The sequence below is a fragment of the Ornithodoros turicata genome, chromosome 3, assembly GCF_037126465.1.
Source record: "Ornithodoros turicata isolate Travis chromosome 3, ASM3712646v1, whole genome shotgun sequence".
NCBI lineage: Eukaryota > Metazoa > Arthropoda > Arachnida > Ixodida > Argasidae > Ornithodoros > Ornithodoros turicata.
This window is the reverse complement of record NC_088203.1, coordinates 29,783,529-29,809,516: the sequence shown is the minus strand read 5'-3', so window position 1 is coordinate 29,809,516 and position 25,988 is coordinate 29,783,529. Positions and strand designations below refer to the sequence as shown.

Sequence of the window (25,988 nt, the reverse complement as noted above, 5' to 3'; positions counted from 1 at the left end):
AAATGTAGTTCTGCTTATTGGTAGCGCAGTTGTGTCGTCGTGACACATTGCCGTTGTGTTGTGGATTAACAAGTACACTGCTGTGAGCTCGGACAGAGTAAGGCTTGCAGGCTTATTTTCGACATGCTTCAGTACGGTTTCAGATCGATTCACGCTATGAAGGCAGTGTGCCGGCAAGTACTGTCGTCTATGTTACGCTGTCCATCTCATTAGGCTTCCTTTAAGTGTATCTTGCTGGCACTGTGCGTGTGAAAAAAGATATTTTGGGAACAGAAAGTAGCAGGACTACACCGCTTCAACAGCGTGAACTCTAGTTGCAATAAGTGTTCATCCATTTCTCATTTCTCTCACTAAAGGGCTAGCTCACCGCTAGAGACGTCAATGCAGACAACAGCAGTATACTATTAGCCACGCATTTCCTGATAAAAGCAGTTTTATGGAACATATATAACAGAAGCGTTGAACCGGTTCGCGAACCGGTTCGGGGCTGCGAACCGGTTTGCGAACCGGTTCGATTTCTGGCCTGGCCGAACCGGAACTGAACCGGAACGAAATCAAAACAACGCGAACCCGAACCCGAACCGAACCCGTATTTTTTGCGGTTCGACACCCTGCTTTAAAGAGCACCCGCCCACCTCCATCCGTTTTTTCGTCCACATGTGGCAAGACTGGATCCCGACGGCCATTCGCACTGCCTTCTATTCTTCCTTCTTTGAGGCCCGGTGTATTCCTAGAGAACTTGCTTCTAATATAAAACGCGTAATTCTCTCGATTTTTTTTTTTTTTGGCTTAAGATGGTTACCATAGCACCGCATACTCGGCACAGTACACGCGATCCATACTGTGTGCTTAGTGTTCATGCCGGAAACGCAAGCCACCGACTCCAAACGTCGCTGAACTTCACGTGAACGGCATTGAGATTCGACGATGGGAAAAACGAGACAGAAAGACTCCAAATAGATTGATAGGATGGGATTTGAGGTAAGTCTGCATCCTGAGCTCTGTCAGTCGAGGCCGGAGACGTCGGCAACAGAGGCAACAGCAGACGCCTTCTGCTGTGACTGATCCCGTTAGGCATGGTTCTCCGGGTCGAGATGTACATCGTGTACTCCGCACTCCACGTTTGTTGCGTGCTATCCCGACTTATGCTGAAAGGGAACCTTCCGTTTTGCGGACACATGTAGGTAATAGCCTGGGCTATAGTATAACTAGAAAATACGATGGAAATCGGAGGTGGGGTTTTCGTGAAACCATAGTCCAAACGAAAAACTCAATTTTGAGAACAAAGCTGTACTCTACAGTCTACACTGCCTTGCCGAAAGGGGGCAATGTACAGACATGTAAATTTGACATCAATTTAAAGAGCACGCTTCGACCTGCGCACCGGTACCTCATATATATCAGTGGATTGTAGAGGAGGAATACTGCGCAAAAACAAATACGACAAAAATGTTTTTTTTTTGCAACTTTGGCGATTTTTAATTGAAGGTCAAAATAGAATTGACCCATGCTGTTTACGCACTGTGAAAGCCATTGTATCTGACATTTTGCGCAAAAAATCTATAGTTTGGGACTGTCCGATGGTGAAGAATAAAATGTTAAAGTCGCTCCGTCAGAAAGCTCCGCCGCCGAAACAATTTCTTTGGGATTTCTTTTTCTTTTTTTTTTCTGGCGGGCCACAACACGTAGACCCAAAATATTTATTGCTCCTGTGTGTATGCGTCTGGCGGTCCAACATATATATTTCCAAAGGAAATCGGTGATGGTGTCCTGACCACACTGCCTGAGTTGAGATCGAATCACGCGGCTATGCCTGATTATTATTATTATTATTATTATTATTATTATTATTATTATTATTATTATTATTATTATTATTATTATTATTATTATTATTATTATTATTATTATTATTATTATTATTATTATTATTATTATTATTATTATTATTATTATTATTATTATTATTATTATTATTATTATTATTATTATTTCAAAGATTGTACGCACTTGCAAATGTACGATATTTTAGTTGGCAAGTTTACAAAATGTTATGATATATCGAAAAGGCGAGTAAGATTCCACAAGCGGAAGGTTGAAAATGCGTGGCTTGATAATAATATTCTTGCTCTAATTAAGCAAAAGGAAATTTTGTGGCATAGGTGTCGTAGGTTTCCCTCAGATCAAGACTTAAAAAATAAATTCAAGGCCATGCGTAATAGGATAACCGCTCTCATTCGATCAGCGAGGAGCGCTTACTACAACAATAAATTCAGTAGTGCGAAGAACAATTCGAAAGAGACGTGGAGTTTAGTAAACCAGTTGCGGGGTGTGCACGCGGAACGTAATCTAGATGAATTTTTGCTGAATAGCTTTGGTAGTGTGGACAACCTTGCTGACAAGTTTAGCGATCATTTTAGGAGTGTCCCAAGGCAGCAGGGTTGTTCTACTTCCTTTGGCTATGAGTTGCCAGTATTTTCCAATAGGGATTCGTGTGGGTTTCCCGAGTTGAATATGGGTGGTCTGTTGTTTATTGTAAACAGCCTCTCTAATACAAGAAGCCCTGGTTGCGATGGCATTCGCTCGATTGACATCAAAAGAAATATTCATGTTATTAAACATATTCTGCTTTCTATTTTAAATGGTATTTTTTCTACGGGTCACATACCTGTTTTACTAAAGCGAGCCGTGATTAGGCCTGTCTTTAAGAAAGGCAAGCGTGACGATGTTAAGAATTATCGTCCAATATCTATTGTCCCGGTTCTTGCACTAATAATGGAAAATTTGTATTCTCGATAATGAATAACTTTGCTGCCCGTTTTAAGCTTTTTTCCGACAACCAGTTCGGTTTCATTGAAGGTCGTGGTACAATAATGCTCTTGGAGAACTTTAGCGATGTACTTTATGGTGCTTTAGAAAAGAGGCAGTTCGCTGTTGGATTATCGTTGGATCTCTCTAGGGCCTTTGACACCATATCCCATGATATTCTTTTGCGTCTTCTCTATGCTTACGGGTTCAGAGGTCGTATATACCCTTGGTTGGTCAATTTTTTAAGTAATCGAACTCAGGTGGTTTTTGTGGGTGGCGCATTTAGTAACGTTGTAGCAGTAGACATTGGTGTTCCACAAGGTTCTGTGTTAGCTCCCTTATTATTTAATTTCTACGTGAATGATTTATTTCGTGTTTTGAAGTTCTGTAGAGTATTTCAGTATGCTGATGACACTTTATTGGTAGCGGTACACGTATCTCAACGTGAGGCCATTCGGTTGCTACAGATTGATGCCACTAATGTTTCTAACTGGTTCTCTAAAAGTGCTATACAGTTGAATATTGACAAAACCCAGCTCATCTGCTTTCGCAATCCTTCTAAGGCCTTTGATGACACATGCTCTATTGTTTTACCTGGCTCACAACCATTGACGTATTCACATACAATCAAGTACCTTGGCTTGTATTTTGATTCGGACATGACATGGAATTCTCAGTTGTCGTATGTTTGTAAGCGTCTGCGGCAAACGTCCTGCGTACTTTTTTCTCTTAGGTATGTAACGCCTTCGAGAGTTCGTAGGTCAGTGCTAGATGCTCTTGGTTACAGTATATTACGATATGGTATAACATTGTTCGCATTGTAGTGAAACTTGGAAAATTAAGGTTAATAACATTCTTAGAAGCTGTCTCAAAAGTGTTGCTTACAAAAATTGCTGCATGGGGAATTCTGGGGACCTTTTTTGTGATCTGTCTTTTGCATCTTTTGATAATCTTTTTAAATCCACCATTGTACTAAATCACTTTTGGGAATCTTCCTTCAAAATACCTGTCACGGCGAACCGTTCAATGAGAACAAAATCATTTAATTTTGTTGTACCATTCTCTTTCACTAGGTATGGGCTGTGTCGCAGAGTATGTTATGTCCCTCGCGTTTTTAATGGTCTTCCTTGTCAGTTTTTAACGATCCAGTCTAAGTCAGATTTGAAAAGGTCACTGCGTCAATTATATTATTGTGCCTAATTAGTGTACTATGTAGTTGTGTTTGGTTTGCTTCTTCTAGCTAAGTTGTGTTAGTTGTCTTGCTGTTGACTGCCTCCAGGCCCAGCGTCACAAGCCCTTCGGCTTAGGCGGGCCTGCTTTGTATCTTGATTTGATTGAAAAGGAATAAAATTATTATTATTATTATATTATTATTATTATTATTATTATTATTATTATCACATTTTTCTTCAATATATAAACGCGGTAATGCACAGCCAATTGCGAATTCGAGCTCCGTGTCTAACGCATCTTATCACCTTCTTTGTATAGCAGTGTCCCACGAGGAGGTCATCGCAGCTATTCGGAAGCTAAAACCAACTTTGACCCCGTCCTCCTTCATGTATTCAACCTGTCTCTACGAGACTCTGTGTTCCCCACCTGTTGGAAAACTTTGGTTGTCGTACCAGTCCACAAGTCCGGCGATCCTTTAAATGTGTCAAACTATCGTCCTGTCAGTCTACTGTGCGCGTTTTCTAAGGTGTTTGAGCAGATAATCTATGATTGCACGTTTTCTTTTCTCAAGTCGCAGATATGTGAGCAACAACATGGTTTTATGCCAGGCATATCCACTGTCACCAATCTTGTATCGTTTATGTCCGTTGTGGCTTCTTGTGTCTCAGCACGAGGACAAATAGATTCAATTTATTTCGACATTTCAAAAGCGTTTGACATGATGGACCATACGTTTTTACTTCACAAACTTCATATGACTGGTCTCGGAAACGCCCTCATTGCTTTCTTCCTTTCGTTTCTGAATAACAGACGCTGTGTCGCAAAGGTGCACGTTGCCTTTTCTTCTCCTTACTTTCCCCCTTCAGGTGTTCCTCAAGGCTCAATTTTGGGGCCGCTCCTTTTCAATGTCTTTAATAATGACTTAGCTGGGCATATTCGTCATTCTCATGTTCTTACGCCGATGATGTGAAGATATTTAAAGTTATCCACGACCCAAATGACGTTCATAAGCTACAAACTGACGTTTCTGCTGTGGTTGAATGGTGCTCTAAAAATGGGATGACTATTAATCCATTGAAGACGAAACATGTGACTTACTAAAAAAAAAAAAAAAACTAACATAATATGCAATACATACATGTGTTCCGATGCCATCACGCGTGTCGATGTACTGAAGGATTTGGGGGTCGTTTTCGACTCCCAGTTGCGTTTTCATGATCATGTCTCTTACGTACGCTCTTCAGCTCTCAAAATTCTTGGCTTGCTCACATATACATGCAAAATCTTTTCCACACACTCTGTATTTCTTCACCTGTATCGTTCCTAAATTCTACCGCGACTGGAATACGCGTCTCCAGTGTGGAACTCTCTTTCCTGCACTGACTCGTCACGGAATGAATCTGTCCAGAAGAAATTTCTACACATTGTACATAGCGCATTTGTAAGAAAAAGCCCTCGCTTTATAATGTATGTCTATAGTGAGACCGTTTTCATGATATTATGCTCTGTTATAACTTATAAGATCTTAACTTATAACTTATAAGATCTCGATACACCATCTTTATTACATCAGCTTCATATCGCCGTACCTGTCAATGTAACCCGACACACGAATATATTGTACTTATCCCACTATATGCCTGCAAATCCGATCGTATACGTATTCAACAAATGACAAACGCAATTCACCCCTCTGTTGATATCTTTAACTCCCATTCAAACGTTTTTAAAACTCTCCTTCTTCTTCTTCTTCTTCTACCAATGAGATAATGGCCGTGAGCCACTAAGGGAGATTGGCCAGGACAGAAGGGTCGTGAGATGTTTGTTTATGTCTGTTGTGTCTCCTCTTGCGTTCACTAAGTAACACGTGAAGTTTTTTTTCTTTTTTTCCTTTTAGTGCTATGTCCTGTATATCTCTAAGTCTGTACTGTACGTATCAGTGTGAATATCTTCCTGTTATGTTCCTCTTCCTGAATATGTTATATTATGTTTCGCCTAATCTGTATGTATATATATATATATATATATAGTTGAAATAAATGGGAGACAGAAGACGAAAGTAGGGGAAGTAACAAAAAAGGGGTTTATTAAAACTTAAAAATCATAAAAGTTAGGGAGGATGTCTACGTTACGGCGGAAGCTCCGCCTTCTTCGGGACAAAAGAGCTAAATTTAGCTCTTTTGTCCCGAAGAAGGCGGAGCTTCCGCCGTAACGTAGACATCCTCCCTAACTTTTATGATTTTTAAGTTTTAATAAACCCCTTTTTTGTTACTTCCCCTACTTTCGTCTTCTGTCTCCCATTTATTTCAACTATAATTACGTAGCCGTCCGATCCAACTCCAACTTTTCAAGATATATATATATATATATATATATATATATAGGTATTCAATAAAGATCAGAAGTGGAGACGGTGCTTCTACAGGACAAGGAATAAAAGGGGAACTTTATTAAAAACTAAGAGGGAGTATTCGACGTTTCGACAGCAGCGCTGTCTTCAACAGGAATGGGATCTTATGGTGACGCAAGACAATTGCAAAGAATGAGAGGGGAATATGTACAAGGGGAGAGGGCAGCACACGTGCTTTGTCAAACAAAGGTAAAAGGGTACAATGAATCACAGGCAGTCATATTCTTCGCCGGAAGGCAATGATTTCATGGGGTGACCAACCGGGGAGTCTGAAAGAGATACAAAAGAGTGTATGTATTTTGAGAGAATCAGGAATTTAGGTTGCGAACTGTTGAGAGGACGCCGGGGTCCTCGTTAATCTGGCTTTTAAATTTGTAGATCAGGAACGATTCTCTTTGTTCTCTAAGGCGTTGGGATGGAAAACCCGATTGCAGAACGAAAATGGCTATGTCGTTAATTGAGTGGCCGGGTTTACTAAAATGTCGAGACACTGGCAGATTAGGTTTCTTTGATACGTCGGACCTGTGGTTGTTGAATCGGATTCTGAAGGATGTAGCTGTTTGACCGATATATTGGGCCTTGCACTCATTGCATTGAAGGAGATAAAGGACGTTAGAAGAGTTACAGTTAAATGGACCATTAATTTTTGTGCGATAGCTGGAATTTGTGCTTTCTACTCTGGTAGTAGTTTGCATTAATTTACAGATCTGGCATCTGCGTCCGTTGCATGGTTGACAACCGTTATGTTCCGACGGCTTGTTTAACTTGGCGTTCACAAGTCTGTCTTGGATGTTCCTTGCTCGACGATAAGTAACGCGGGGTGGTTCCGGGAACACTTGACTCATACGGTCAGATTGGGTGAGGCGTCCTCTCAACAGTTCGCAACCTAAATTCCTGATTCTCTCAAAATACATACACTCTTTTGTATCTCTTTCAGACTCCCCGGTTGGTCACCCCATGAAATCATTGCCCTCCGGCGAAGAATATGACTGCCTGTGATTCATTGTACCCTTTTACCTTTGTTTGACAAAGCACGTGTGCTGCCCTCTCCCCTTGTACATATTCCCCTCTCATTCTTTGCAATTGTCTTGCGTCACCATAAGATCCCATTCCTGTTGAAGACAGCGCTGCTGTCGAAACGTCGAATACTCCCTCTTAGTTTTTAATAAAGTTCCCCTTTTATTCCTTGTCCTGTAGAAGCACCGTCTCCACTTCTGATCTTTATTGAATACCTTTATTTTTCGTGGTCAACCGCATTCGTTTATTTCAACTTATATATATATATATATATATATATATATGAATGTATAACTGAGTACAGATGGACGCGAAAACAAATAGACTACAAGTAATGAAGAGACTTGGGAGGCCGTATAAGGGTTAAAAACACTTGCTACTTTTATTACATTACTAATTAAGGGGGCGCTAGGAATATATTTACAGTTAGGGGTCGACGTTTCGGCAGTCAGCGCTGCCTTCAACAGAACTAAACTTGGAAATAGGTGACAAGGGCTTATATACAAGGGAAAGGGGGAAAATGAGAGGGGAACAGTGCACGTGGAGCGGAGTTGGTGATGTTGCAGGAGCATTGTTGCTAATGGTCCATTGAGCACTTGCAGGAGCGTTGGCTGTCTTCCAGGAGAGTTCTCCTTGGTCGTCTGATAAACCTGAAATGATAACAGAGAGACGGCAGAAAGAACGAAAGAGGGTCGGGGGACTTGATCTAGGAGCTAAGGCTGCGAACTGTAGACAATACGCCGGGGTCTTCGTTTATCGTGGACTGGAATTTGTGGATTAGGAATGATTCACGCTGTTGCCTGCTACGGTCTGAGGGGAAACCAGATTGTAAGATGTACACGTGGATGTCCTTGAATGAGTGGCCGGTTTGATTGAAATGACGCGACACAGGGAGATTTGATTTCTTTGTAATATCGGACTTGTGATTATTAAAACGAATTCGGAATGATGTTGTAGTTTGGCCGATATATTGTGCTTTGCATGCGTTGCATTCCAATAGATATACTACGTTGGATGAGTTGCAGTCAGAAGTAGTTTTGATTTTTACTTGGAAGTTGCTGTTTGTGCTTTGTACCCTGTCTGCAGTCTGCATTACAATACAAATTTGGCATCTTCGTCCGTTGCATGGGTGGCAGCCTTCGGTTGTAGGAGGTGGCTTATTGACTTTTGCGTTGACTAAGTGGTCTTGAAGATTCCTTGCACGACGATATGCTATGCGAGGCGGTTCTGGGAATATTTCTCCAAGGCGCTCCGACTGTGTTAAAATTGGGTGATGACGTTTCAGTATGTTTTTAAGGTTAGGGATCGCGCCATTGAAGGTGACTGTAAGATTAACCCGCTTGGGGCGTTCGGGGCGTGTTGAGTTTTTTAGAAGTTCACTGCGATTAGTACGGCGGGCTCTACATATCGCGTCCTTCACGAGATCTCGTGAAGGACGCGATATGTAGAGCCCGCCGTATTTTAGAGCCCGCCGTAGAGCCCGTGTAGAGTGTTTTTAACCCTTATACGGCCTCCCAAGTCTCTTCATTACTTGTAGTCTATATATATATATATATATATATGTGTGTGTGTGTGTGTGTCTGTGTGTGTGTGTTTGTAAATACTGCATTGTCTGCGTGCGCCAACACCAAGGCTTCGGCTGTTCTTGGGCACATTATTAAATATATTACTATTATTTAACTTCTTAACAGAAATTTGAATTTTAAACGTTCTGTAGTTTTAGATAGACAGCTTTAGACATCTGCCTCATTAGTTATATTTAATTTTAGCTAGTCACATCGCTACTCATGCTTTGGCGCATTATGACCTTTGTTGCCGATGCTTCAAAGAAACAAAAAACAAACTGGAATCGTCATCATTATTATTATGATTAAGCTCAGCTATGGCGGGCTAGAAGGTGCTCGCCAGGTCACCGTAGTTCAGTTGTGGTGAACTTCTTCTTCTTCTTCTCCCCAGGAAGATGGCCGCGATCCGCAAGGGAGAACTAAAAGTGGACTGTGGTGAACTTCTTCTTCTTCTCCCCAAGAAGATGGCCGCGATCCGCAAGGGAGATTGGCCAGGGCTAATTCAGTATGATATGAGTGTGACAGTGACACTAAGGGCTAGAACCGGTTGGAGCCGGCAACGAATGAAATGAGATTATCTGCGATGACAGGATTCCATTTTCCGGTATGGGACGCACCGAACGAGAGTAATGCGCATAATGAGAGGGGCACGCTGAACCTTAGCAGTGGAAGGGTGAGGGACTGTAGGCGAAGGCGGCGGTAGGTACTACAGTCGAGAACAAAATGTTGGAGGGTTTCGTCGTGACCGCATGCAGGACACCCTGGGGAACTGGGGACTGTGGTGAACTAAAAGTCCGTCTAGTTCTTCTTCTTCTTCTTCTTCCACCACTAGGAACAGTGGCCACCAGCCACACAGGGCGATTGGCCAGGGTTTGGTGCGGAGTAATCTCTAGAGGCTCATGAGACCCACGGTGACATGTTAGTAGAAGGAAGCCATAGCAGAGGGGAGGGAGGAAGCGGGAGGTACAAGAGTTCACTATAGTCCAGCTCAGAAAACGCTCTTCTTCTTCCTCAGTCACTGGCCGTTATTTCAGGTACTTTTGCTTGGACGAAGAAGAAGGAGATACTGCGCATGCGAGCGTTCTCAAAGCACTAAAAAGGCACGAGTAGAACCAGAAGAGATATTTCGAGACGTGCTGCCTCATTCCGGTATTCAATCCCAGTTGAAACCATCGCAGCTCAAGGTAAGGATTTCTCTTGTCTTTTGTGTGAGCTTATAGCCTTTTTTTGTTCTGTAAGACATATTGGACATATCGATTATTGGACAGGTGCCGTAATTATTTCGTGCAGCGTTTGTTGAAGGTAGAGGACCTTCCATTCTCTTGGGTCCCATTCCATTAGCTCTTCCTGTACGACTCAATTCGTCGACATATCTCAAGTATGTTTACCGCAAAAAGCGCTCTGTGACAACCACTGCTGGTTGAGGGAAGTCCGCCTTTCCCTGGCATTAGCATGTATCCAAATTATCACAAAAGACCGTACAGCCCCTTCCACTTACAGAGCAGAAAGAATGGAGTTCTGTTAGGCGGCTTGGTTCTGAAGTACATGCTTCTCAAGTTCCATGAGCTGCAAACGAGGTCTACGGACTTGTACAACCCTTGTAAACTGACCTGGAATCCACTGGTCGTATGACCCCTCTTGTTCTCAATCTGATTCGGTACGATCGATCCTGTTCGGCTGGTCCTAAAGGGGTTTGTTCGTTACTGAGCACGTTCTGCACGCGCGCACCCAGGAACGGAATGAGCTTGTCGTTCGCTTGTCTGTTCCAGCACTCTTTCCACTGCGAGCATAGGGGCTTTCCAAGTAAGGAGATTGTGATTGGTCACCTTTACCGCAGATGTGCATGTGTGGGAAGAGCTAAAATAGTCCTGTTGGGGCCATGGGGACTGTCCCTGTTGGCCTGTGTGTGCGGTCTCGCGTACCGTTGTTTGCTCCGTTGGTTTCTCCATTACAGAGAACAATTTGCAGTTTTGTTCTATCGCGCACGACGTGCTATGCGATGAAGTTAGAAGCATAGAACTGACTAGCATACTGAATACTGCACTGGGAACGGGAGGGTCCCATTCCCAGTGCTAACGTTTGTTTTTCCCGTTCTGCTTGTGTATTTTATGCTCTTGATAATGTCGTTAATTGAGCCTCGCTCTTTCCTCGTTGTCATTCAGAATGACTGCATTTTATTGTCCGCTGCTGAACTCCACCACCATAACACGCTGAAGGTCAACCATTGTACATAATACAATGACACTGAAAGCGCGGGTCGTACGCCCTTTTGTATCAAATGCCACAACTGGGGCAAGGTTCGTCTGCCCACCCTTTGAAGGCGAGCTGACGTATCTCTTTTCGTATCTCTTGCAGCAATGGCCACGTATGTGACCGTCATCCTAACGCTGGCGGTTCTCTTCGTGAATGTGAACGGTAAGTGCAACTTGGTAGCCTTCACGCAGCAATGGTCCCAGGGATGTTACCCGAGATATTTCTTCCTCCGAGTGAGGGAGGGGGGGCGGGGCGGGAGACGGTGCTGTGCAATCCTGTGATGGCCCACCCTGGTTTTCTAGATGCACCTCGCGTTATGTTTTAGGATGTTCCAAGCTTTTGTTGAAAAATAAATGCGTTACTCTATATTCATCAGTATTTGACAGCCGTCACTTGGCAAGGCGTGCTCTACGAATGCGTTAAATGCTGGCTCTGCCTTTATCGAGACAAACTGGAAACAGCCACACCTGATCGGGGTCATTACAGCGGTAACCGATGGGTAGTTTCATTTCAAATCGAATAACGTGTGAAAGTCGAAATTCGCCCAGAAATCTCGCTACGTGCGATCCTCGTGACCGACTTTGACGGGGTCTAGCACCGCTAATTTTATCTCTAGGAACTGGAGGTTTTTTGTGATTATAGGCTACACCATTGACACTATCGACTTCCTTCGAATCTTCGATTTCCTTGATTATTTTTGAAAAGGTGGCGTCAAGTCTCTACTTTAGACGCCAAGTGAGACAATATTTTATTTTTGCCTGAGAGACGCGCAGCGATTTTTTTTGTCAGGAAGGGTACACGAGGCTGCGTCCTTGCGCGCCCCACCCACGAGCACGCGACTTTCAACCTCTTCTTTGCTACAGGTGTCCCGCTGACGGAGAAATCAATGACCACACTGCGTGAGCTTGTTGTAGTGTCCCCAGACCATCACTTTACGTTTACCCAATGGCCTTCCAGTTCCGTCAGGCTCATTCAAACCGTGGGAGAGTACATGAGTTGCCTGTGCGCCCTTCGCGAGAAGCCCCAGTTCGACGAACATTCCGACGAAGCAGTGAGAAGAAACGAAGCGCTTCGTAGAGATCTTTATCCAACATCTTGGCTTTTGTCCCTGCAGGTGGTGGCTGTCACCATTAAATTAGCATCATGCGGTAGCCGGCACATGTCCTTTCACATGATATGGGTTCAAGCGCATGGATGCCAGGACTAGTGAAGACCACACCGAGGGTTTAAGGTACCTACGGGTACCGGAAACGAGGGATTTTAGTTGTGCGTTCTGTCGGAAATTTTGATTCCCACGGTGACAGACACATCGGTGAGGGCGAACGTGTTATACTTGAGAGCAGCAACTGCCATCAAAAAGAGAAAAGGTACTTTACCATCAGCGCGACGTACCGGCATAATTCAGCCCCTGTGGAATAAATCGTGAAAAATATTCCAGCTTTTTAGAAATAAGATCGAACATGCAAAATTTTCACATACCACTCGTGGTTTTGCGATACTAGGCGGACAAAGAATGCCCTTGAACCCAGTCACTTTATATCATGTGAAAGGTCATGTCTAAAGCTATCGGATGATGCTAATCCAATGGTGGCAGCCACCACCCGCAGGGGTCTCGCAATGGGCACATTTTACGTTTTTCGAAACTTTCGGTTTTTGTTTTTTACCAATGAAAAGGAAGTGCCTTTCACACTGCCTGAGGGACTGGCGGCAACCTGAAACAAGATCTCTACGAAGCGCTTCGTTTCTTCTGGGCTTCTCGTCAAGGGCGCACAGGCAACTCATGTACTCTCCCACGTTTTGAATGAGCCTGACGGAACTGAGAGCCATTGGGTAAACGTAAAAGGATGCTCCGGGGACACTACAAGAAGCTCACGCAGTGTGGTCATTGATTTCTCCGTCAACGGGACACATGTAGCAAAGAGGTTGAAGGTGGCGTGCTCGTGGGTGGGGCGCGCAAGGCCGCAGCTTCGTGCACCCTGCCTGACAAAAGAAAATCGCTGCGCGTCTCTCAGGCAAAAATTTTTGAGAAAATTGGGATGCAACATTGGCAATTTTCGCCTACCATGTGTCATTCTCAAGCTAATAACACAGAAACAACTGGGCTGAGAAAGCATGCTATACAGCACGAAAGCTTTTTCAACGTCCTATCGAATGGCACTAAGCTCGATGCCCTCAGGCGTTCCGTCATGAAGAAAATTGGTAACAAAGTTTGGACTTTTTGAACGTTTACGCCAAGTTTGGCAACAGAAAATCTGTGGCTCTCTGTGGAGTTCTGTGGGTGGCTGTCGACAGTGTCTATGGTGCAGCCTATAATCACAAATCCTCGAGTTCCTAGACATAAAGTCAGCGGTGCTAGATCCCGTCAAAGTCGGTCCAGAAGACAGCGCACCCAAGCAGCCTCCGACTTCCCCCTCCTACGCGAAAACTACTCCACGCACGAGCGTCGCACGTGGCGCGATTTGCGTCGTTTATATTTTTCGTCGTTTTTTTCTTTTCTTTCTTGTGTGACGCGAATCCAAACTGCCTGAATCTGCGGCAAAAGTCCAGTGTATTCCAAGTATTCCACTTCCTCACCGGACACCAATTCGCCAGGAAGATCAAGAATCGAATCGTCCATGCAGGGTTTCCTCAGAAATTTGGTAGTAATTTAAATACGTGTAAATCTTGACCAAGACGTCGCCAAGACGTCGAAAATAACGTCGAAACGAAAGTAACGAAAGTAACGTCGAAAGTAACGAAAGTAACAGATCGCTTTTATCGCTATTTCGAACTTCAAGTGCGCATTTTTGAAACCAGGGTAAAAGAACTTGATAACAGTTGCGAATACCATTGTACCACCGATAGGACTTGTCCGCATGAGGCGCTGGGGCGCACGTCGCAGCTGCTTGTAGCGCGTGATTCACTGCATCAAAGCAGGTTTGATGTTTCAGTTCACGGGTGCGCATAGCAACCAATCCACCATCCTGTTTCCTTTAAAATGGATTTCCATTTGGTAAAATGGACCCTCACGAGTACTTGGCCGCTCTTACGAAGCGCGATATTCACAGCAATATACTCGGCGTATACTCGTCTCGGGTGTAATAGGTCTAATATCGTTCGCTTCTATTCTATTCTATTCACAATTGGTGAATACTTCTCCTTCATAACCCATGCAGCGTTAATACAAGCGACTTACCGCCATCTAGATAACTACGTCATTTGAGGTATAAACGTTACACCATCCTCAAGGTATACTATACCTCAATGAAGGTATATTATATGCACCACAGGGTATCAACATACAGGGTGTTTCAAAAAACGTGTCATTCGGACTTTATAAAAAAACGGGGCGACGGAAAAATACGGGGTAAATGGCATTTGTGTGGTAACTGAATTTGCCACCTTGAAAAAATATTTTTATTTCATTTTAATTAAAATAAATTGAATTTCTTTAATTGAACTCCAAAATTTCCCAAGTCAACCTAACGTTTTTTTTACAGAATTTGAGAGCCCGTATCGAACTTAGTCAGATCCACCAAGAAATCCACTCGATATTGCAAATAGAACTGCCCAAAAAAAGTCCCGAAGTTGGACGGAAAAATGCGCGGAGGGCAGGACATGCTCCTGCCCCCATGAAGCTAGAACAGTTTATCGCCGGACCGGCGTGCTGCACAAGACGCGCAGATAACAAGGCAGGTGACATTCCACCATACGTTGATAAGCGGCAAACAAAATGATTCCGCCTCTTTTTTCCCGCCCTGTGTTTTTTCGACCTTCTATCTTTCATGGACAGGAGCATGTCCTCCTCTCCACGAATCTTTGCGTCTGATTTGGTGCGCCGTTGAATACCCGAAACTTTGAAGCCTCAATTTCCGGACTTTTTTTGGGGCAGTTCCATTTGCAATATCGAGCGGATTTCTTAGTGGATCTGACAAGTTCGCTACGGGCGCTCTAACTCTGTAAAAAAAACGTTAGGTTGACTTGGGGAAATTTTGGAGTTCAATTTAAGAAATTCAATTTTAATTAAAATGAAATTAAAATATTTTTTCAAGGTGGCAAATTCAGTTGCCACACAAACCGAAAAGTCCGAATGACACGTTTTTTGAAACACCCTGTATACTTACTCGAGGGTATATTTTGAGGACCTTCGGAAGGCGTCAATAGGCGTTCAGGATTTTGTGCGATAGCCACGAATTACTGGTTTGGGTTTGACTGTCCCCGCACGTACGGGTTAACTCACCCACCGTGTTCGCAGAATCTCTCCAGGAATACAGTTGGCAGTTGGTTGTCCTATTGGGACCTAAAAGCAACGGTTTCCTCAAGGCTATACCCTTACAGCCTTTGCCACCCTTCAGCTACTGTAGTCGTGTCTCCGCTGCCCTCGCCATGGAGTCGTTCGCATGGATATCTTATCACCTTTAAAAATCGCATCAGCCAGCCAGCCTCTGAAGGCTCATTAGGAAAGCTTACCTAGGAATGAACCGAGCAGATGGCAGGCAGCAGAGACTGTCTGCCATCTGCTTCCGCGACTTCTAGTGCCGGCGACCTTTTCTTCGGTGATGAAGCGTCCACTGCAGTGGAGCCAATCCAGTACGTTCACGTTTGCCAAGGGGTGACCGAGGGGGAAACCGGCTCAAGGGCTGACAGCTTTCTCCTGCAACCGCAAGGAGGAGACAGCCTGTCCCAGGAAATGGGAAATTTTTGTGGGAAATGTGCTTGTGGGACACTGCATGTTTGCCTCTCTGTTGACGCACTTGCATTTTAGAAACATCTTAGAAATAAAACCATCCATGCCATCGCCCATCGACATTCCATCAACGCCCTTTGCATCCGTCTGTAACAATGCATTGACAATGCAGTATTGCTGACCAGGTACATGCTTTTGCAGCTAAGTGCGATGAGAAGACTGTTCCCAATCTTATGGGGGGCAAGATCCCAGAGGGAAAGGCCGGTGATAAGCCCCAGGAGCTCCAATGCAACAATGGCTTCATGTTGGAAGGGGCACATGAAAAAGTTATCCGATGTGGCCATGATGACAAGTGGGACATTCCTACTGATAAAATCAAGTGCAAGGGTAAGTATTCTGTCTTTGGAAGGCGCGAGACCTGGAGACGGCACACGGAAATTGCTTTCGCTCCTCGCTGAATGCCATAATTCCTCACTCTCATGGCATAGCACGTTGTCCGCCAGCCACCCCCGCGTGGTTGGCGCACGGGTCCAGGAACAAATGCCCCCGGAAAAATTGTTCCCGGAAAAATTGTTCCCGGAAAAATTGTTCCCGGAAAAATTGTTCCCGGAAAAATTGTTCCCGGAAAAATTGTTCCCGGAAAAATTGTTCCCGGAAAAATTGTTCCCGGAAAAATTGTTCCCGGAAAAATTGTCCCCTGGAAGAAATGTCCCCGGAAAAATTGTCCCCTGGAAGAAATGTCCCCGGAAAAAAAGTCCCCTGAGGAAAATTCACTTTTGGTACGCGTGTTCGAATTCCAAATCGAATTGATGTTTCTTCTAAACCGAATATATTTGAATAGTCCCGAAGTTGCACACGTAAGGCCGGCTCATGGAGGGCATAGAACAGAGTGAGCGCTATACTTACGCATAGCGTACATGTTTATATTCCAATATATGCTGTATAGGTATCCAATTACGGTTATTCAACGAGTCTCTTACTTCTTAAATCTTCTCTCCTGATTTGTTGAAACTGGACGGCGTACTACTTTGTGACACTTCACATTTGTGCGAATTAGCAGAGAAAATGTTTTTCCGCGTTAGCGCCGCGAAGCAACTCTTGCTGTACGCGGTGTACAGGCGTGGACAGAGGACAGCAGGGTGACAGGGGGTTAGTATGCGTCCAGGACCGGCTTCAGGGCTAGGTTTGCCGACATTCGTCAGGAAAGGCCGATGGAAAACCCAGGAAAAACCTCGGCGTGAAGGCGATCATCCTAACCGCTACTCCACGCGAGATGGTACAGAAAAATGTACGTCCCGCTTTTAATTCCCTCAAACCTGAAAGGATAGCTGTCATCAGGCCTAAAATGTCGCAAAATCCCGGCGTTCTGATTGCACACGAGTCAGTGTGACGTCATGCAGGATATACTTTTTAGTACGAAGAAAGAAACAAAATAAGAATATCCCAGTGGCACGTGTATAAGTAAGTGTGCACGTTGTATCAACAAACGTGACAATTGATTGCAGTGTATTCTCTACGCGAAATCATGTGGCCCAAGCTTTCAAAGTAAACACTTAAAGGAGTACAGAGGGCCATCCAAAAAAATTTCAGATTAAGACATCTGATGAAAGTGTGTGTGTTATTATACCGAATAGCGCGAAAGGTTTTGATGTGTGCAATTTGTTTCCCAGAAAAAAACTCACATAAACATTGCTCCGCGCCTTCACCCTTAACTCGCCACTCCAGCTATAACGAGGATGAGGAGGTATGATGGCACGTCACCGATGACGGCATAAGGAGACTCGTTCTGGTTTGCCGGTCAGTGGGGGTCAGTGCATTGTCCCTTTGCCGCCGTAAACCTGTTTTGCCAGTTTTCCCGGAGAATTGGGGATATAGAAAGAGCGGCCGAAGCATTAAGCAAGGAGAAAGACTTTATCAGAACCCCGAACAGCCGAGTAGCAGACGACAGCGGAGTAGCAGACAACATTTCTCTAGGCCAATCAGCGAGCGTTCTCCTTATAGCGTCAGCGCGAGGTTCCAGGCAGATCACAGGCTGGTACTGCTCTTCACCACTGTTGCGCACGGTCGCTTTTTGCGGCGTATTTTAAATTCAATTTCTGCGATAATTATGACCCTGTGGTGTAAATTACTTCGCATGGTGCATCTTACTGGCAAACTTAACAGTTTTATAGGAAGAAAACTGGGTGTTAAAAATGACTTCTGTGCTACTTTAATAAGTGGTTAGATATTTTCGTATTTATTTTGAATCCGAGGACTTCAAGGCCGGGAATATTGCAACCGGGGATATCGCAAAAATTCCACGCGTACGGAAAGTGCATGTTTCTTCCGGGAACATTTCTTCCGGGAACATTTCTTCCGGGAACATTTCTTCCGGGAACATTTCTTCCGGGAACATTTCTTCCGGGAACATTTCTTCCGGGAACATTTCTTCCGGGAACATTTCTTCCGGGAACATTTCTTCCGGGAACATTTCTTCCGGGAACATTTCTTCCGGGAACATTTCTTCCGGGAACATTTCTTCGTTGGCGCACAGCGGGCTACGCGGTTTGCAAGCGTGTTTTAACAGTGAGGGCTACACTCCACTTCACCGCATAGCACATCTCTAATGATATCATCTGCCCTGATTTGTTGAAAACGGGAGGCGTACGCCAACCATCATCTGATTTGGTGAAGGCGTACGCCTTTCCTATTCATAAGTGTCACAAAAAACGTACTAAGGCATGATATGATAAGGCGGAGATTTGGACATGGGATACTTGTCTCTATACTGTTTTTACGTCATCATAATACCGTGATGGTTGTCTCGGAGCGTGCTATGCAGTGCTGAGCAGCCATTTCAGTGTAAAATACACTCCGGAGGGCGTCCGCTTTTCATATATCCAATGCCACAAAAAGCAGTGATTGGCGCACAGCGTGCTATGCGGTGAAGTGTAAGCCGCACAACGCACCGCAACAACGTGCACAGCACGCTCCTAGCAAACCATCTCGAGTGGTTTGCTGGAAACAGGAGGCGTAAGTGTCAAGGGTACGCCGACAATGACAGGCTGGGCGCGGTTGGCTAGGAGCGTGCTGTGTGAGAACAGTGTTATCACCACCATCAGCGGTGAATGTAGCTAACATTCAGGACAAAGTGTCTCCGATGCTCCACTTATGCTGCTAGCATACGCCCCCCGTTTTCAACAAATCGTGGAAAGTGTGGCGTGCTAGGCACTGGATGAGCGACACGTTACCTGCCTGTTCACACAAAAAGTGTAATTTCAGGCTGTTTGACCACTGCTACGGCGGCTGACACGTGGAAAGAAGGAGACTTGCCGTACAGTGTGGCACTCGATCCACCACCATCCACAACCGAGGTAGAGAGCGGAGAACATCCGATCAAGTGCGCTCAAGGGACACAGAGGACTCCTAAGCTCAAATGCGGAACCGATGCGAAATGGCAGACTCCCACTGGAGATCCAGTCCCAGCTCACTACTGCCTCGGTGAGCCCCATCGCAGCTGAGTTACCAGATTCTGCCAAGCGTTAATGGAGTTCCTACATTTCGTGGCTTCCCATATGTACACGAAAGAAATAGCTGCATGTGCATGTCGTGCCACCAGTGCGTAACTGCCGTAGCGTATATGTCAACAACTGCGTTACCGTCAATATGCGGACCGACAGGCTCTAATAGCGGCGGATCGAGGGGTGGTTGGGCGATCACCTCTTAACGTCCCCTCCCCCACTACGCGCCCCGACAAAGAAACCGCTCCCCACCCCCTTCTGGACAGCCACTTCTGGATCCGCCCCTGGGCAGGGTCTCCGCAGAGTGTGGTTGCAGCCCCACATTTATGCAGTATGGCGTTCCCTGCTTACCCCATGAACTTCCGGTGATGCGACTTTTATCCGATGAAAAAAAATCTTACTAACCAAACACCACGTAACAAAATAGTCTTAACAATCGTGCATGCCGATATGCAGAAGTCAATATGGCGGTCACGGCACAGTTGCGTGTACCTACCGCTGGGCGTACCAGAGCAGACTTTCCTGCTTGAGTGGAACCCCCATCGGTAGGGCGATGCAACTGCTTTTTCCCATTGCAAATACACGAACCGATTTTACTGCGGATACGCAAGAGTGTGGATACCAGTTTTTGTTCTCGATTTGCACGGCATAAATGCACCGTCGTGCGCCGCCGGAAGTTCGTACAGCATGCGGTGTGCGCGCCCACCCGCCCACCCTGTATATTGCTGTTTACCGCAAACACTGGAATGGTAAATGTGTAAGCCACAAATGCCTGTGTCTCCTCCCAGAGCGTGGATGGGGCCAAAAGGAGATACTGGTTCTGCAGTGCTGGTTCTGATGTCCCTTCACACTAAGGATCGAAGTCCGAAAGGTCTAGAAAGGTCAAAAGAGCCGCAGGGCGTTGGTGGGCTCGATTCAGCAAGGGACCAAGCAATTTCGATATGGAGAAGGGGCGAGATTCGGAGTTCGGGAAGGTTGGCAGTGTGGACCTCCTCCATTTCAATCCGCTTCCGATTTTTCGAGTATTCGGCTATACGATAAGTGAATCGTGAGCTGTAAAAGCCCCTCGCAGCAATAAAAACAGAACCTAGCGACCGCGGTGTTCGTCATTCAGGGCATGAGGCGGTCTGAGCCAGTCTTCACCACAAATTGGGATGGGTCCGCCTCTCTTTGTACACTGCATATGCCCGAACGAGGCGTACATAGGGTTGCCACCAGGCCGGTATTATACCGGCACGGCCGGTTATTTGCTCGCTCAGCCGGTTGCCGGTATTTGTGGCTCAACACCATTCATAGGGGCTTTTACGGGGTTTTCCTTTCAACATTCCACTAGTTTCCACACAGACACAACTCCGTAGTCACCAGTCATTATCATTGTTGTCGTTCTTTCTCTCTCTCTCTCTTCACCCCTCACTTACTTTCCCTTTCCCGCGAACATTTCCCCCTTTCCCTTTATTCTACCTCCTCTCCCTCAGCCGGTATTTTTCACTACGAAAGGTGGCAACCCTAGGCGTACACCCACCAAACTGTTCCAAACAGCAGGAGAATGAACCAGTGCCGGCGTCAGTAAGGCCGCTGGAAGGCAGGAAAACTGGAATATCAGGAATACAGATGGTATGGGGAGTTTCGCACCTGCCCCCCCCCCCCCCTTCCGGAGGCGAAACTGACGGTACAATACCATCGTGATTAAGCAGCACAAGGACGCGGACAAAGGAAGACAGGGGGAAGGAAAGAAAGGGGGGAGCCTGCTCCTAGTAACATGACACCATCGGTTCCCGAGATCTCCGCGGGGGAGAGGCTCAGTGACGGAGCGCTTACGCATTGATCATCGTCGTGTTTTGTAATGAAAAACGCCTCTACTATTTCCCTCGTTAGCTGCTCATTGTGTACTGACAGTACATCTGTTCGCGCGAGGTCTGGTTTGCACCCACAAGACATCTTCCGGTTTGCCCTATATAAACGAAATGGGGCAAACCGGAAATAGGGCAAAATTATCTCGGGAACACGTTGCAGTGTAACCCAATGGTGTCATGTTAATAGGAGCAGGCTCCCCCCCCCCCCTTTCTTTTGTGTATAGTGTTTTGTTTAGTAAAAACTGCCAGTCGAGAGTCAGCAGTCGTCCTGTCTTCCTTCTTTGTCCGCGTCCTTGTGCTGCTTAATCACGATGAATGTACACCAACTACCCCACCTCCACACACTTCTTCGGTACAATACCATTCTGGAGAAAGCGTTTGCACTTCCCTGCACATAGCACGGTGAGCATAGCCGTTGCTGCCGAATTCCAATGGCAGATTCGGAGCGTTCCAATGGGAGCTTCGGAGCGGCATTCGAGCCAAGGTCGCTCGAGGGAGCAACCCAGACTGCTCCGCTAAAATAGGAACTCTACGTGACGTGTCACCTGTCGCTCGTGCTCCCTATTTCCTGTCTCTGCTTCGGCAACGCTTGCCGACGCGTCTTCGCCGTGGTATTTCGCGTCGTACGTCTGTAGCAATTTTGTTTCTTGCATAAGCAGCAGCAGAAAGCAATAAGCCAGACATCACCGGTGCAACGTTAGGGGACCTTGATGTTGCAAAACATGGCGTTGTATCGGAACATTGAGTACAATCTTCTTCTTCCGCTCCGTCTCTGGCCGCCACCCACCAAGGAAGATTGGCCAAGGCTAAACTAAAAGTTGGGCGCAAGTGTTCCTGTCGCAGATTCGGATCACTTGCTCTAGGCCAGATCAAGCCGCTCCACTGCGGAGTGTGCCACTTGCACCGACTCTGCCATTGGAATTCAACATAGAAAGTGCGGAAAGTGCTCCAAAAAGTCACCGTCTGGACAGGGGCGTATCCAGACCCTCGGTTTGGGGTGGGGGTTTCTTTCTCGGAGCGCGTAGTGGGGAGGGGGGAGAGGGAGACGCAGACGCAGTGGCGGATCCAAGGGGGTGGGATCGCCCCGCCCCCCCTTGGATCCGCGTCTGGATGCGGGACCCGGGCTAGGAGCGTGCTATGCTGAGTTTCGATACTGTTTTGGATATGTAGGAAGCAGCAGGCGCGCCTTTATATGGCACGCTCAAATCACCAGTAATTCTGGTTCAGTGCATTTGGAAATACCTACACTGGTCCTTTCTTTCCTTTTTTAGCAAAATGCCAGGATATTCCTAGTGTTCTTGGTGTTCAGGCTCCCGGCACCATTACAGCTCCTTCAGGGGCAGCAGCTGCGGTCGTGAATTGCGAAAGTAACAAGGTGGTGCGTGGGCTTCCCACAGGCGTCATAGAACTTAAATGCGTCCAAGTTGGTGCGGAAAGCTACTGGGATCAAGACACCACTAAAATTAGTTGCCAAGGTGACATTCTCCTCTCTAGCAGGATGGGAAGTTCTCCCAAGATAATAGGTTTAGCTTCAGGAAATTATGAAACTATGGACTTTGCCACAGATTCAGGCATTTGCATTCGCGTCACACGTTAAGCTAATTTTGCTAATTGAACTCGAAAATTAGCCAAGCAAAGCTAATGTTTTTCTTGATGAATTCAGAAGCCAATGGCCATAGCACACTATTCCAACCGAAATCGCAGGTTTTTTCAAGATTTGTTACAAAAATTAACCGCAAAACCGTCCAATGCCTAATGTCTAATGCCCTCGATCGGGTGTGGCTGTTTCACTTCCTCGCAGAGCCAGCATTTACCCAAACGCAAATTTCATGGAGCACGCCTTGCCAAGTGACGGTTTTGCGGCTGTACATTTTTGTACAAATCTTGTTGGCTTCCGAATTCATCAAGAAAAACGTTACCTTTCTTGGGTGATCCAATTAAACAAAATTGGCGTATGCAAACTGCCTGAATTTTCTGAAGTTTCATAATTTTCTGACATTTAATCACCGGACACCCTGCATATTTGTCTCTACGATCGCTGGCAGGGTGTTTCGAAAAAGGTATATTAAATGGCTTGTCCCCTAGTCAACCCTTGCCAGGGAGGTAACATTCCAAATGAGGAATGGAATTCATTCACTCTTAAAAAGAACTGGAAAATCGTAAGGGTGCATGACTTGCGCGCAGAATATCCCCGGAAGACCCGTCGCCCTGAGGTATCGTCCCAGCTATGGCCTGAAACCTAGGGCATGGTTCTAACCGCGAGGACTGCCGACCTAGACACCTATGGAGGTGAAACGCGTTGTCCTATAAGCGACGGCGCAGTCGGGGAGAGGTGGCAGAAGGCATGCATTGCCACCGGGAGGCGTATACACCTCATATACGCCTTCCTCTCAGTCGGAGGGGTAAATGGCATTCCCCCTTATATCCCGCTACCTCCACACTGTTAAAACAGAACTTCACCACATAGCACGCTCCTAGCCAACCATCATTCCGAATGATATCATTCTGTGCACTGATTTGTTGAAAATGGGAGGAGGCGCCTATCTGGGACAGATTATCCAGATAGGCGCCTCCCCCCTGTTTTGAAGAAATCATGACACGGAATGATATCATTCGGTCTGATGGTTGGCTAGGAGCGTGCTATGTGGTAGTTCTGTTTTAACAGTGCACCTTATACGCTCCGCAAGTCCGCGAGTTTAGTGCGCATGACGTCACGGTGACGTTTCTAGGAGGCTCCCGATTGGAACCATGTGCGCGCTTCAAGAAGGTAAACAAAGGCACATTCGATGCACGAAGTGCCCCTGGGAGGGCCAAAACAGCTCTGGTTTCTGTATTAGAGGTCCCACTTTTCGTTGGGAGTGATCTTGGTTTATCAACGAAGGACAAACAAGGTTAACGCAATATATTTGCTGCAGTTTCAACTATTAGTTCGCTCGTGCGAGCATCCTGCAAACATTTCCCCATTTTGATCAAATTACGGCCTCGCGGAGTTGACAGCTATCTAGGGCGAACAGCGGGTGTCCTCGTAGACATGGTAAATTTAGTCACATGGCAGCTACAATGGTTTAAACTACCGTGATCGACAGGACGACGACAACCGTGCCTCAGCACGCGTACGAACTTTCGTCTTCCACTGTGAAGCAACACAAGCACAGACAATGATCATGCTCGTTCCTGGTAAGGTGGGAGACTTCGCCGTTATTAGACGTAACTACTATGAGACCACTCAAAACAGCACATTGAAGTTGTGACTAGTCAACGCACAGTGCACAACACACACGCACACACTTCCGGTCGTAGAATGCCGTTTGAACCCGCCAGCAGCAGCAACAGTTAATCGCGTTCTCCCACCGTCAGCAAATCCGTGTGCGCTTTGGAAATAAATAGTGACACTGCATCCAAGTACAGTCATAAATGCAGCAGGCGTTTAACACCGTATCACTTAGCAAAGCGGAAAATACACAAAACGTATCGTGGGTTCCCTGTTTACCTTTCTCTGGTTCGCACGTGGAGGCTACAGGGGCCCTGGCGAATGGGAGCGCGGCACGCCGCCGCGCACGTCATTTTACACCCTCGCCCTCTTCTGCTGCGCAGAAACGTGCCTGAGGAACCTCGGTAAGGCTGCACTATCTCATACACACCACGCATACATTAATACTTCGCAGCCGCTTCAGGTGGAAACTGTATCTCGACAAACCAATCTCGAATGATATTGCTATGTGCCCTGATTTGTTCAAAGCGGTAGGCGTACGCCTTTTCTGTGACGCTTATGCCGTTCATAATTGCCACAAAAATGGCGTACGCCTCCAGTTTTCAACAAATCAAGGCTGATAACGATATCATTCGAGATGATGGCTGGCAGCGTGCTATGCAGTGAAGGTGCTATATGCATTTCCCTTCCAGATAAATGTACAGCAACGGCACCAAGTGGACTCCCAGGAGTGGACTCCAAGGCATTCGAAAACAAGGCATTAGACGACGTGGTTGATAAGTTCTGCGCTGCGGACAAATTGCCAGTGGGCACATACAAGTGCGAACCATCTGGATGGGTAGGAAAGGGAATCACTGTGTCAGACCAACCCAAATGTTTAGGTGAGTAGTAACGAAGGATCACAGATCACCGTCAACAGTAAAGCCCCTCTATGTAGGACAGGGAAGTTGTCGCTTAGTGGACCTGGAGCTTCGCGCACTCACGTGTCGAAGTACAGTTCAGTATTGAGGGGCGCCGCAATGTCAGGTATCATAGCGCCATAGCAAAACTATGGGCATGGGCATCAGAAATGGGCACAGAATGCGATCAATGGAGGGTCGGAATGGTATCCTCCGACACGCGTGCTACGCGACGGACGAAGTGAACGCTGCAAAGCCGCCGTTTTGAAGCCCACCTTCACTGTGTATCAATGGCACAAGTGCTCAAAAAGCGCGCGCCTCCAGTGCGCACGCTGCGCCGCAGCAAATCAGGCGAGAGAACGATGTCATTCGGGATGATGGTTGGCTAGTGCTGTGGTTGTTGCCAAACCGGAAGCGGTGCAGAAGGGCATGTATATGTGAGAAGCACGAAGGCGCGGTTATGCGCGCAGTCAAACGTGGCTTTGGAACTATGTACGCAGCTACACTGTTAAAAACTTCACCACATAACACGCTCCTAGCCAACCATCATTCCGAATGATATCTTTCTGTGTATTGATTTGTCTCAGATAGGCCGTCTCCTCCCCTTTCCAACAAATCATTATTATTCGGAAT

The 25,988-nt window shown here is 46.0% G+C and overlaps 1 protein-coding gene across 2 annotated transcripts in view; it reads left to right on the top strand.

The window, feature by feature from the left end:
• Positions 1-25,988, top strand: part of LOC135388360 (uncharacterized) — a 60,949-nt gene that overhangs the window by 5,915 nt on the left and 29,046 nt on the right. The window contains exons 2-7 of one of the 2 annotated variants that reach the window (XM_064617872.1): positions 10,008-10,157; positions 11,329-11,388; positions 16,094-16,279; positions 19,154-19,372; positions 22,517-22,720; positions 25,149-25,337. In XM_064617872.1, coding sequence (XP_064473942.1) covers positions 11,331-11,388; positions 16,094-16,279; positions 19,154-19,372; positions 22,517-22,720; positions 25,149-25,337 — 856 coding nt within the window. In that variant the 5' untranslated portion in view covers positions 10,008-10,157; positions 11,329-11,330. The remainder of the gene's footprint in view (positions 1-10,007; positions 10,158-11,328; positions 11,389-16,093; positions 16,280-19,153; positions 19,373-22,516; positions 22,721-25,148; positions 25,338-25,988) is intronic. The other variant, XM_064617873.1, reaches the window with a different exon arrangement.